General features: G+C 43.2%; 1 protein-coding gene across 4 annotated transcripts in view; it reads left to right on the top strand.

Annotated features, from left to right (window-relative positions):
* The window catches only part of LOC114644085 (uncharacterized), a 113319-nt gene extending 99733 nt beyond the window's left edge, over positions 1-13586 (top strand). For 3 of the 4 annotated variants that reach the window (XM_051935543.1, XM_028792329.2, XM_028792328.2), the window contains 6 exons: positions 82-139; positions 3456-3534; positions 3750-3843; positions 7455-7515; positions 9656-9722; positions 13207-13586. In XM_051935543.1, coding sequence (XP_051791503.1) covers positions 82-139; positions 3456-3534; positions 3750-3843; positions 7455-7515; positions 9656-9715 — 352 coding nt within the window. In that variant the 3' untranslated portion in view covers positions 9716-9722; positions 13207-13586. The remainder of the gene's footprint in view (positions 1-81; positions 140-3455; positions 3535-3749; positions 3844-7454; positions 7516-9655; positions 9723-13206) is intronic. The other variant, XM_028792330.2, reaches the window with a different exon arrangement.
* Positions 13587-14290: the final 704 nt, after the last annotated feature.

The raw sequence follows: 14290 nt of genomic DNA, 5'->3' as shown, positions 1-14290 counted from the left end.
CAAACACTGCTGTCTGTTAGGCTGCCATCAGCAAGTCCACTTTCTTTTGTTTAATGGAGTCAATCTGATTTTTCTCTGCAGAGACTTTCAGTATCCACCAACCAAAGCTCCTTTCTTGGATAACAGGAAAGAATTTCAGGTATTTATTTATTTATTGATATTATTTTTTTATTAATCTATTAATTTTATTTGAATTGTTTTAGGATTTTAGATTCTTGAAGAGGCCTTCATATTTTAGCAGAGCTATGTGGCCTGTTAGGTAACAAACTGAACTTGAAACCTCTGGTCTCACCTTTAGAAATGTTTTTATCATTTTATTATTTCATGCAGTTTTTGTTATGAAAAGTAATGTGCTGTCTTACAGTTGGGCCTGCTTTCAGGGTCTCAAGTTAAAATGAGGGAACACCTTCTTCAGTGTCCTCCATGTGCTCTTTGCGTGGATTTTAGATTAGACACACAGTCTGCTTGTCATTGAAAGTAAAAGTACTTTATTTGTCCCAAGGATAAATGTAAATTTTCTGAGAAGCTCAATAAATATAAAAGTATTAAAACAAATAACATCAACCACCTTGAAACATGCAAAATAATAATTACAAGAAAGAGGAAAAACTGGCTTGGCTTAAGATAAAAAGAGCAGTTGCAGTGAGGAACTATGCAGACGTATTCATATTGGTGTAAGAGAGCCCCTTCTGTGTTTATGTGTGTGTGTGTGTTTTGTTTTGGAAACACTTCTACTGAATTAATTTATTGGGTAAAAGTCCTTGCTGCTTGTGTTGCATGTGCAGCGTTGTTCAAAATGGCCGTCAGTTTTGTGTTGATTCTCTCCTCCACACCACCACTACATTCTGCAGGTCCACAGTGTGTCCCATACTGAGCCCACCTTCTTCATTAGCTTGATGACTTGGTGGGCCTCTCTTGAAGTGATTTGCACAGTTTTTCGTACACAAATGTGTGACACTGGATCATTTTCCTCAATAAACAGATGAACAGCGTGGAAATTGACCTGGACACAGACAGGCAGACACGTTCAAATCACCCCACACGCGTTTATTTACACAGTGCATATTTACAATTAGTGCTCCACAGTCCCCAATCCCCAAAAGTCCTGGCCACAACACACAATGCCTTCTTTCTCTTCAGGCCGCCTCCTTGCCTCCTCCCAGACCTCGCCCTGCTTCCACCCGACTCAAGTCTTGAATGAAGGGAGGCGGCCCCTTTTATCCTTACCCAGATGTGCTCCAGGTGCTTCCCGGCAATCTTCCACCGGCACTCCCCAGTGTGGCGGAAGTGCTAGCTGCATACCCGGAAGCACTCCCGGTGTCTCCGATCCTCTTCCCCCCAGTACTTCCTAGCGGCGACCACGGGCCCCTAAAGGGATGAGCTTATATGCTCTGTACCTGTGGTCCCCATAGCCACCAGGGCAGTTGCCCCCATGTGGTCTGGGGAAGGTGTAAGCCCTCTTCCGGTCCTCCAGGGCGTCCCAGCTGGGTCGCCCCCCCAGCCACCTGCGACAACAGTTATAATATTGTTATGTCATTTGTTTGGCTAGGTCCTTTTTTGTTATCTAATTTTACATATTGCATAAACATCCAGTCACATTTTAGGTCATATTTATGCAGAAGCTGTGGATAATCCAAGGGCTTCCAAACCTCATTGCAGCACTGAAGTGTGTGATGCAGTGACACTTGTTATCTTCCCCATGTGACTTACACAACATTTCCCAGCCTGCCTTTTGGAAGCAGCTGGTCAGAGTCATTTCAGCCTTCAGGGTCCACTCCCTTGCTGTCCTGTAGGTGGGAGTATGTTGGACCAACGTGTGGTGAGATCTGCCTAAGTTACCACAGGTTTTACATTTGATGACATCTTTAATATTTCTATAACGCAGGTCCTGCTACATATTACTTCAAGTGGAACATGACAGATATGGATGAAAGTTTGTCATTGGAAGGAACAAAGTCACATGGTTAAAGTCTCGTGACTTTGTTCAGTGCAGCCCAGTGCATTCTTATAAAGGACGCTGCAGTTTTTAAATCCAAAATGCTAAGCGTTAATCATTTCCATTTATTTATTTGGCTGACGCTTTTATCCAAGGCGACTTACAACACCTGAGATACAATTTGCTACATTTCTTTTGTTTTTCCAGGTGTAGTGACCTGCTCAGGGTCACACAGTGTTAGTGGTTATCAGTGCTGGTTATTGTTATTATTAGTGATATCATTAATTATAAGTAAAGCACAATAAGAAATGCAACAAAAACACACAAAATAATGTTTAGAACCCAAATAACAGTCTCAGTGAAATAATGTATAAAATGACACATATCTAGCATTTTATTTTTGAAGTATAAATTAAGAGTTTGGCCATCACTGGCAAGTGACATCAATTACAGAAGAATACCACGAAGCTTTGAGGAGAGGTGCTGCAGGATAATTGACTGGTCACTGTCTGTGTGGAGTTGACATGTTTGTTTGTTTGTTTGTTTGTTATTCTCTGCTCACACCATCTGCTCTTCAGAACAGGTCATCCACCTGAAGCTAAGCATGTTTGGGCTCAGCCAGTACTTGGATGGGAGACCATCTAGATAAAGCTTGAGTTGCTGCTGGAATAGGTGCAGGTGACCACCCAGTGGTCTGAATGTGGATAGAAGTACCTCAGTGCAGTGACAGGGACACTGCGTGCTGTTAAAATGCCGCTGTCCTTTGGAGGAGACATAACACCAAGACCCTGACTATCTCTGTGGTCATTAAAGATCCCTGGACATCCTTTGTAAAGAGCAGGGTGTATCCCGATATCCATGCTAAATGGTCCACCACAGCCTGGTCATTGTGGCCCCCTAATCATCCCCTGTTTCTAACTGGCTAACTATCTCTCAACACTTCCTCACCTAAGAGCTCATGTGTGGTGAACTTACTGGGTGCCATCCCCCAGGTGGATGCTGCACATTGGTGGTGGTTGACGTGGCTCCCCACCCACTATGAAAAGTGTGATATAAATGTAAAGAATTCTTTTTCTTCTTATTATTATATCCCAAAGGCCATGAGGCTGACCCGATCCCCGATGAGTGAGTATGGCTGCAGGTATGAGGGGGCTCTGTGAAGAACTGACATCCAGGGTTTGATCCCTGCCTAATGTGTGTCTCTGCCATGTCATCTCACAGTCCTAACCACTGATTGATTTGGTTCAGTCAGCAGTTAGTTGTGCTTCTTTGAATTGAAGTTGCTGATTTGAAGATTTTCAAAAGCACATTCAACTTGTTTTCTTGCACTATGTGCTTGTCTAAGCAGTTCATATTTGAGTCTTAAAGGTGTGTGTCCACTTTAAATGGATGCGTTTTGTTAGCCTGGTGATCACCGTAGTGCACATCAGTAATTCTGCCAGTTAGTGTAAGTGATGTCGGTAGAGAGTGCCGCCACTTCTTCCTTTTCTTACTGTTTTTACTTCTCTTTTCTTTGCAGTGTGACTCTCAGACTCCAGAGACTTCCAGTTCAAGGGGTTATGTGCGTGTCAGACTGGGTCCTGACCCCCCAAAGACAGGTAGGCAGTGAACGTTGCTAAAAGTGATGTCTGTGTGTCGTAACGGTAGACACAGCATAGCAAACTTTAAAGAGCAGAGCAGAAGATGTCAAGACTTGGGCTGGTGGACAGGATTGGGTTGGGCAGTTGGAATCAATTTGTATCTGTTAAATGGAGACACTGACTGAAATTACGACTGTCGTGATGTCTAAATGTCAAATTTCTTTTGTTCACAGGTGGCAGTGACCAGGCCAACAGCACATTCTGCTCTTCCAAGATGACATCTTTTCTTCCCAGCTCTCATCAGGACAGCAGACACACATACTCAAGGTTTGTATTGTGTGTCACTAATGACATCACATCTGCGGTATTATCAATTTAAAAAAAATGAGCACCAGAGAAAAGTGCTTCCAGATTGGTAAGGTTAGAATGATGGTGATAAATGATTGAAGAAAAGAAATCTTTTTAGCTTTATGCAGTGATGGGTGGAATTTGAAAATCAGAGCTTCAAGTTTTCCAGTGCATGGCCAGTAAAGATATTCACTACTAGTTATGCTACGTTATTAAAGCTGCAGAAGCCTGAAAAGCACCAATGTAGGGTTTGTTTTAGATTTGTTTTAACCGATAGCATTAGTAATATTAATAGTAATTATTGCATTTTTGCACTTACCAGTGGTACAGGAGCGGAGTTGCCCGCCAGCTGCTTTCTGGTAGTCACTGTGAGTGCATTTTGAGCTCAACTCCCAAAGTTTCTGTTTGAGATTAAACTGAAGTTGGCTTAAGGCTCAGGAAGATGAAAGTGCAGTAGAACACGGCGTTAACAATAAATGGACGTGAACTGTGGTGAGATAAAGGGGAGTGATGAGCAGCAGCCTGGCACTCCAGAGAGTGGCATCTTGTTGCATATGACAATACTACTACTAAAAATGACTACTTATACATTTGTCACAAATGAATCAATCCCAAAGCTTCTTTTTATAGTAAGGAAAAAAAGTACTGTCATGGCATGACGCAGATCACAGGCATGGAAGATGTATTTGTCATCTTCAATTTATGTCAACACTGCCAGGAGTGGCTGCTGCTCCATCTATTGTGCTGTAGGTCATGTTTACTACCATAAAATACACTTTACCACATTTATGGAGGAGTGTGACTCCTCACTTACAAAAGCTCAGCCGTTCACTGACTTGTACAAACACCTCTCAGAGGCCTGAAATGCACTTTTATGTTTCACTCCACTCCTAAACTGCAGTCACTTCGAAAATGTTACCGAGGGTGTCCTGAAAACTCGAGTTCATTGTTGCACGTCCTCCGTTCAATCGCATTCCTACTTGCAGGTCTCCTCAGAGCAGTTGACAGTAACGATACCAACAAAGACGCACAAATAGTGAAGTATACATAACATACGTCAAATTCACTTACTGACTAATCAGCAACCACTTATCATGTTGGTAGAAGCGGTCCTTGAATCTGCTGGCGCAAGTGTCAAAGGGCCAGAAGGAAGGAAAGAATGAAGAAAGTGACTCTGCAGAATGGCCCAGTCTTTAAATATCCTGTTGGCCTTTCTAAAGCAGTTGCATGCCAGTCATATTCTGCGTTGCCCTCACCACCCTCTGCAGTGCTTGACGCTCTTGAGTCGAGCAGGTGCCATACCAGGGTGTGATGTGGCCGGTGAGGATGATCTTCACTGTGCACTTGTAGACGTTTGTGAGACCAGCTGCAGAAATATGTGCTGTGTTCAGGGGTCTGAGGAATGGAGGGCGCTGGTGAGCCTTTTGACATGAGCTGAAATGTGTTGTGCCCACTTCAGTTCATCAATGACGGTCAAGCTGGGAAATGTAACACTGCTCACCTTCTTCAACGTTGATGACCGTGTGGTTTGCTTACTGCTTCCTAAAGTCTGTGATTAGCTTCTGAAGGATGCACTTGGATTAGGTTTTACTTTGTAATCCATAAATATCCGTAACCCCTGCCAAGGTTTGTGTGAATTATTGCAGTTGCTCAGTTCCTTTTCTAGTTTACTCCCATACTGACGTTTAGCCACTTTGTTTTTCTGAATTTGTATCTGCATTCCTTGTATTTTACCAAGTCACCATTTCTAATTCTGTTCTTCTGTGCCTTCATCAAATTCCAGATACCACTGGTGATCCATGGCTTCTTTTTAAGAAATATGCGGGTAGTTTTAGTGGCAGACGCCTGTAAACTCCTAGAGATCTGCTGAGGAGTCTCTGCACGTGTGCCAGTTTACACAGTTAGAGCAGTCCTGCAGTTTATCCAGTACTGTGCCACCTTTCTTGCCAGCTCCTCTCATGTCAGTCTCTGCTTGTAAATTGGCATCAGAATTACTAACAGGTGAATGGACCCTTTAAAGTGTGGGCACAGTTGTGAATATTAAATGATTTTAATTGTGTAGCTGTAATCATCCACGTCATCTGGGGTGGGTGGCATGCTAGTGATGTTTAGGATTAACATTCATGATATTTGCTCTGTTGAAGTCTCCAGTCACAGTACATAATCCCTCGGGTTGTAAACGCTGGTGTTCTCTGTCGTCACAGTGTGTATTTTAGCATTCAGAAGAATGTAAATCTGAACCTGAAAAACACTGGAGAACTCCTTTGAGTGAGAATAGAGATGACACTTGATCAGTAAATATTCCAGATCAGGTGAAGAGTTTTTAGAGACCATTTTAACTTTTATGTACCACACTTTGTTCACCTTGAAGCACAACGCTGCCTCTTCCTTTACTTGTACCTGACAGTCCAGTCAGATGCACATGAAAGACAGTAAAGTCCTCTGGCTGCATTGCAGTGTCTGGCGTCTCAGCAGTTAGCCACAATTCAGAGAAACAAAATCCACAACATACCCTCATGTCTCCTCCAGTAGTCAGTCATCTCCTAATGCCATCCATTTTGTTATCCAGCAAATGCATGTTGGCCAGGAAAAGGCTAAAAGTAGACTCCTTAATCCTTATTCTGATCTTTAAAAGGGATTGTTGCTCATAACTAATGGCTTTTATAATTGACTGCAAAAACAATAAAAATGAAATTTAATCCTAAAAAGGCAAATGTCTACGAAGTCTTGTGCCATGAGAGGAAAAAAAAAACAATAGAGGGGTCTTGTTACAAAACATGAACATTAGAAACCATTCTGTCCATCAGGCTTGTTTGTTTAGTTATGAGCTACGCTGCCCCAGTGTCTCTGCCAGGTCCTTCATAAAGTTGTCAAGGTTTCAACTCAATGACCCAGTTGTGTCTTCCAGATTCCCACATCTCTCTGCATAAAGAAGTGTTTCATGGCTTCAGTCCTAAATGCACTCCTCCTTCATTTCCACTGATGTCCTCAAGGACGCAGTTCATTGTTTAGTTGTAAGAATTCTGCTCACTCTGCTTTATCGATGCCTCTGAGCATTTTGAAGACCTGGATGATGTCCCCTTTAGTCGAGAAGACTTCATTCTCTGAGTCTGTCAGAGTAGAACATGTCCTTAAGTCCCATGATGCACCTGGTTGCTCTCATTTGCACAGCTTCAGCTTATGCTGTGCATGTCTGTCGTGTAGCGTGATGACCAGACCTGCTCACAGTACTCCAGCAGCAGTGCATTATATAGCCTGAGCAAAACATCCCTTCATTTATTTTTAACTGTTTTTACTTACGTAACCTAACGTTTTATTTGCCTTTTTAATCACTTCTGTGCATTCCTTAAATAATGAAAATGTGTCTCTATAAACTTCATAGTCCTTTTTAGAGGTTGTTTCCTTTAGGACACCGTCCCCAATCTTGTATTGGTAATTGATGTTACCTTTGGCTGCGAGTGTTGAGTTCACAGGGAGCTCCGTGAAATGAAATGATCTGAAAATGCTTTGCTTCTGTAATCCATTTACTGACCTGCAGCTGCATTTCATGTGTCTTTAATATGAACTGAAGCACATTTCCTTTCCTTCAGCAGTTCCTCGGGACCTTTGGCAGACCCAAGCCGTCATTTGGATCAGATGAGTCAATACAAGGTAAGTGACACTGTGCTTAATCCTGAGTGTGTCTGTGCTCTGTAGAGACTTTGGAGTGTAAGAGAACCGTTGATTGTCCAAAATGTGGCACAGTGGACTTGATATCACAGCTGCTAGGACTAGAGGGGCTGGCTGTGGGTAACAGAATTGGGTTAAGAGTGATTTGAAGGCTCATGAGGGTGTGTTGTGTTGTGTTGTATGTTAGCCTCACAGTTCCACTAGGCCGGCATCAATGAAATCTCCACTTTTACAGCCATATTACTCGAGCCACACTTGACTAATGTAGGAGCGTTCACCACTTTAAAAGTGCCCGCTACAGTGAGCGACCCCTTTGGAATGTCCTGGTTTTCAGTATTAATTGGTGGTAAGATGTCAAGTCACAAGTAGAGACAGAGACACTGCGCTTACATTAGTAACATACAAACAGTTATAATCATTGATGACTTTATTGAACATACCCAGCAAACATTCACAGTGTGATAGGTGAACCCCCTTTGGATTTAGCTGCTGGTTGAGCCCCCTTTGGCAGCAGTGACCTCTAATAAATACTTCCAGTAGCTGTGGATGAAATGTGTACAACGCTCAGGAGGAACTGTGGACCATTCTTGTTTACAGAGCTACTTCAGCTCAGCCATGTTGTTCGGATGTGTGGTGTGAACTACTCTCTTGAGGTCATTCCACAGCATCAAGATGTCCTTTCAGCTCTAATACATTCACTTGGAGTTTTCTTTTCGTTTCATTCATACAACTAGAAATCTGCATATTGATCTTTTGAAAGGTGGCATTTTTTTCCAGTTCACTTCAAATCATTTCAGTTTTGTAAAGTTCTCTTCACTGATTGTAGGCACAGAGTGTTGTGATATGTTCTCAGTTTGCAAATTACTAAATACACAATTTGTACAAAGATTTGTTTACACATGTAGGAAAACAAAGTAGTTAGAAGCAGATTAATATAAATGGAAAGCAATAATATCTGTCTTTGAATTAATTGTTGAACTATGGTGAGATGGCATCAGAGCAGAGGAAAACAAAAACTCAGACAGCAGCATCAATGGGGGAAATAAACCGTCAAGTGTAAGAGAGAAAGTCGGACACAGTCAGAGTCCTGCAGACCTCGGCCAACTAGCTGCCCACCCCCTTCTGGTCATTCTATAGTAGAGTCTGAGCTGCTGTCCACTCTGATGACCAAATCTTTCTTTCCATCTGATGATTCCCAAGCTCCTGGTATCTCAGGTTACTTTTCCCTGCAGGAGAACAGCGGAATAGGGGAGCAGTGGCACAAAGTGCCACACCAAGGGCCTTGCAGGCTTGTAATCGAACTGCAGGGTCTTCATATTCCCAAACTCCATTGCACTCCTTCTGATATTTGTCTTGATCACAGATTCTGTGGAATTACAAGTGGATGTCACAGCAGATGTGTGATTTTTCTATCTGATATTCTTCTAATTCACTGTTTAAATGTACCTTTTGTTTTTATTGACCCATGTTGTCTTTTCATTTGCTCTTCTAAGTATATCACTTGTTATTATTTCAAGGAATTAAACAAATAAAATTGTAATTGCACAAAATAGTTGATAATTGTGGTGCCTGTAGAATTGTATGTAATAACATCCATTAATTTTAACAGAGCATAAGAATTAAATGGTGGTTGTCTCTGTTCAGCTTGTCGGTGTAGTCCTTCCATTGTTCATTGTTAGTTTCACTGACCCAGGTGGGTGTGTAAAGCCCTCTGATGGCCCAGCTCCCTATCCAGATTGGTTCCTGCTTCACACTCAGTGCTACAGGCATGGGCTCCAGCCCTCTCGGACCCTGAATTGGATTAACTGGGTTTAAGAATGTAAAAACACTCGACAGATTATTAACAAGACTGATCTGTTGGGACCACATGTAAAGTCTGAAGCGGTCTTTTAAAATAAACTAAAGATCTGCAGGCAGAGTGAAGGAGTATTTGAACTGATGCTCTTAGAATCTATGATGGCTGAACTTAGAGTCATTCGTTGGTTCTCATTTTTGTTGACCTTCACTCCCATCCCAAGTACTTACTTCCTTCTTACATATTTGATGTGACTTTAACATAAGCACATCATGTAGAAGAGTGCTATGGTGAATGTTAATTCTCTGCTCTTTCATATCTTTCTAGCCTGAGATTCCTGAATCTTCTGGTTCAAGAGGTTACATGCGATTCCAGTTGAATCCTTAGCCCACAGGTAAGCTGAGACACTTACTAAAATATTCCAGTTTTGGAATTCTGTGCCCCCCAAAGAGCAGTTTGATTTATTCCTTTGGCCATTTGTGAGGTGCGTTTCACATGTAATGCAGAAAGTACCTACTGTTATTGCCATGTCTGTCTCTTTCTCGCTGTCCCTCCCCACCAAAAACATTTGACTCCCAGTGTTGTTAAAGTTTAGTTTTCAAACTCCACTTCAAATACAAATCAGTGCTTCAAATTTACCTTGGGAGAGGTCTCTTCAACTTACATATATTGTTATTTTCATCTTTTACTTGTCTTTTACATGTCTGACTGCTGCTACTGACAGCAAGACAGTGAAACAGCTGAAGCTCACACACACACACACACACACACACACACACACACACACACACACACACACACACACTGCAGCAGAATAGACCTGATATGCTGTTGTCTGTAGAAGCAGCTGTGTGGTGGTCTGTGTCACGGCTCATGTGTCCCGCTCATTAAAACTCTGGTGTGTAAGTTGTAATTGTGATTGTAGGAAAGTATAAAATGCAAACCACTTCTCCTGTGTGGAAATCAATGAAGAGGGAATGAGCTCCGAAGCTGGGTCTCAGTGACATGTTGTGCATACAGCAACTTTAAGGGGCACTCGGGATTTCCTTTATGCTAAAAACTACCTCACGTGTTGTCTGCAGTGCCCTCTCCGTGATGTTTTGGTAAAGTCACATTTCTACTTGATTTCCCCCTCGGCTCTACAGTTTAAAATTACAAATCCAGTCATTCAGACGTATTTAAAGACTTTTATTTCAGAGTATTTACATGCAATAGAAATGACAACACTTTTTCTACATGGTCCCCCCATTTCAGGGCACCATAATGTTTGGGACACAGTAATGGAAGGTCTGTTAAAGTCTCCATATTTAGCAAATTTGTCGCATATCCCTTACATGCAATGACTGAAGTTTGTGATTTGTGGCTATCAGCAGGTGCAGGCGGTCTTCTCTGGTGATGCACTGCCAGGCCTCTAATCCAGCCATCTTCACCTCCTGCTTGTTTTAGGGGGCTTGCCCCTTTAAGTTTTCTCTTCGACATATGGAAGGCCTGCTCGACTGGATTAAAATCGGGTGACTGGCTTGGCCTTTCAAGAGTTTTCAATTTTTTTTAGCAGTGTGTGTTTGGCTCATCATCTTCTTGTAGGATGAAGTGTCGTTCAATGAGTTTGCTCACAAATTCCAAACAGGGCACTCTGGTCAAAACCCCACCCTCCCCCACATACATTTGTTGGTCCTGCCCAGTCATTGGCTATCGTGGCATGTCAAGTGATGCCTGTCAGAGCGCACTCTTTAATAATGATGTGTACAGTTGGAGAAAAACAAGCAAAAGCCTGAGCCCAAGGTGGGCAGTTGGCCTTAAATTTCTTCAACCAGCAGAAGATCAACTCACAAACTCAGAAGGACTGCAGCTGTGGTTTAGCGAACAACAAATGAACCTTTCAGCATCTGATATTGAAATATCTATGCAGAAGCCAGGTATGGGTTAGTAATGTCAAGGCTGACTCATTTGTGGTGCCCTCCTGGTCTCCTGGGGTCTGCAGAGATGCCACCTTCTCTTTGTCATCAGCCCAGTTGTCCGCTCAATGACCTGATTTTTGTTTTGATGGCCACAGAAAGATGTCAGCTGTACTCAGTAATACAAAAATATGTGCCATTGTTCCTACAGCATGTACAGATATTGTCATCAAACTACAGATTCAAATCGAGATGTTGAAAACCTCAGTAGGACAATTGATAAATCAAGTCAATAACCTGAAAACTAAACGTGGCATTCATTACTGAATATATTTAGTAAACTCCAGTTGAGCTGAGTTTGTCATCCATTGATCTAAGTTAGAATTCAGAACTTATCATTCAGTCCTGTAAATTGGTTGTTCAGGCATCATTTCTCTAGTAAAGGGGTCCTTTTTATTACGTTGTACAAAGAAGCCTCCCTAATCACATGACCACAATACCTCCAGCTGATTGCATCACTCAGATGACCTTTGGAGGTGACTAGAAGTGACCTGCAAGCCCACTGAACATGAAATGAAAACTAAGAGCCATGTGAGGACCTGACTGTTGTATTGTTGAAGGTCCAGACATGAGGTGACACCGGAGATGCTTTGTCATGCCTGGTCCAAGTGCCCTTTGGTGGCGTTGGGCCTTTTCACAGCTGCAGACTCACAATCCCCCCCTCTCTCTGTGTGCTCACTGCATGCGGCCATCAGATGCTCAGCCATTTCTGGCTTCCACCACTTCCAGCTGTCCCCAGCTAGCCCAAACTGTCCTTGACTGCTGCCGCCATTTTGTGCCCATGGTGTTGGTGGGCACTTTGGACCAGCAGTGATGGGCACAGGGTCACGTTTTTGTGTCACAGTAGATTTTCTCATCAATGCAATCCAAATCATATTATGTGATATCATCTATTGTTAACTTCTGCTCCATACTTGTAATATTTTAATTTTTATTCTGTATTGAGGATTACTTGTGTTCTGTGTATCGTGTTGTATTGACCCCCTTCTTTTTGACACCCGCTGCACACCCAACCTACCTGGAAAGGGGTCTCCCTCTGAACTGCCTTTCCCATTAAGGTTTCTTCCATTTTTCCCTACGAGGGTTTATTGGGAGTTTTTTCTTGTCTTCTTAGAGACTTAAGGCTGGGGGGCCGTCAAGAGGCAGGGCCTTGGTGTGATTTGGGGCTACACAAAAATGTATTGTATTGTATTTTGTTGTCACCTCTGATTTTGTCATGTGATGTGTTCATTTTTGTTCTTTTTCACTTGTTCCGATTCTGAGTCCTCGGTCCATTTTTATTGTCATTTAGTGTTGTTTTCTTCTCTGCTGTTTCTATTCTGATTCTCTTGGTGGTTTCTGCTATTTTGTGAGTTTTGTCCTCTTCATTATTGAGGGCTGCAGTTTCTGTCTCGCTGTGTCACAAAGTCAGAGATGCGTCAGTTTTTACAAATCACAGCGTCGTGTGGCCATCGATGTCCCAGTTGTGTGTGCCTGTTGTCTTCTTATCGACTGCGCACTTTCAAACATTCAGCACCTTTTTATTTTTTGTGTTTTTATTTTGACTTTGTTTTATCCGAATGTCCTTCCGCTTTTAACCCCCGCCAGTCCTCAGTTACCTGATCTTCTGTTCCTCCTGCCCCCTTGGCCTGGCGCTCTTGTCCAACATGGCAGAACACATTTTGTCTCTGAGCTGTTAATCGGTGGTTTGGGAGAGGTGAGAGTGACACACGAGACCAAAGGTCATTTAACAGAAGCCTCATTAGATGTGTTGTGTGGTGAGTGATGAAGACGAGTATCATCGGCCCGCTGTGCTGTTGTGCGTCTCCAGACAGACCAGGAGCTCAGGGCTGCTCTGCTGTGCCGATGTTCTGAGCTCAGACTCCTGTAGGCCTCTCATCGCTGATTTGCGCTCACTTTTTCTTGTCTGTCTTTGTGCTTAAGGTGAGGAGGACCAGATGAACGGCGAGAGATCGTTGACGCTGCGCTGCTCTTCCAACAGTTGACGCTGGACCCGTCATGTCAGCCCCTCGTGACCCTCCGTCACCTGACGCTGACAGCTTTAGGCCTTTGAGATTTCGCTTGAGAGCCGCTGAAGTTCACCGTCGGGCTCACTTGGATAAACGACGTGAAGACGTCTGAACGTCTCAATCTGAACCTTACGTGACTCACGCTGGCCGTTTTGTTTGAGTGAGACGTGCAGAGACGACGCCAGCGTAAGTAGCTTTTGTTCCAGCGCCTTCACACCCAAATGGAATGAATGAGATTCTGTAAAAAGTTCATTGGATTTCACATTTAAAGCAAATAAATAGTTGGATCTTGAAGCGTCGGCTCCTTATTAAAGGAAATGAGTTTATCTGAAAAGCACATTTTATACCAACAGGCAATTCAAAGAACTTTACTTAAAGACGATAAAATCTGATAAAACGAAGGCAGTAAGAAGGTCATCATCAGGAGCAGGAGTTGTGAAAAGTGCAGCACGGCACCTGAATCAGCCACAGGGGCAGAGAAATGAAAACGATTTGAATTTACAGTTAAGAGCAGCAGTGCGTGTGGACCTTAGATCAGGTGACCAGGAGACCTGCACTGCGCGTCCGTGTCCTCCTGTGGTGGCTGATGTGTGTCATGGAGGGGACACTCGGGGTGAAGTCACACAAGGAGCTCCTCAACGAGAGCAGAACACAAGGAGAGGCCCTGGTGTGTGTGTGTGTGTGTGTGTTGGCCCTGCAATGGACTGGCATCCTGCCCAGGGTTTGTTCCTGCCTTGTGCCCCCTGCTAGCTGGGATAGACCCCAGCAGACCCCCACAATACCATCCAGGATTAAGAGGGCTAGCAAATCAATGAATGCCAGTCTGACACGGCCACACTCTTTGTCCCCTTGAAGCAGACATTTTAATGGAACATTCCAGAACACCCGGTTCTAACTCTGATGTCACCTTAGTTAGAAGGAAATAGAAAGCTATGGTGACATGCAGCAGTGGGCTGTACGAGCTGATGACATCATGTGTATAGCGCCTTACAGTGGTA

The sequence above is a fragment of the Erpetoichthys calabaricus genome, chromosome 1, assembly GCF_900747795.2.
Source record: "Erpetoichthys calabaricus chromosome 1, fErpCal1.3, whole genome shotgun sequence".
In the NCBI taxonomy this organism is placed as follows: Eukaryota; Metazoa; Chordata; class Cladistia; order Polypteriformes; family Polypteridae; genus Erpetoichthys; species Erpetoichthys calabaricus.
This window is presented reverse-complemented; position numbering and strand designations above follow the sequence as displayed.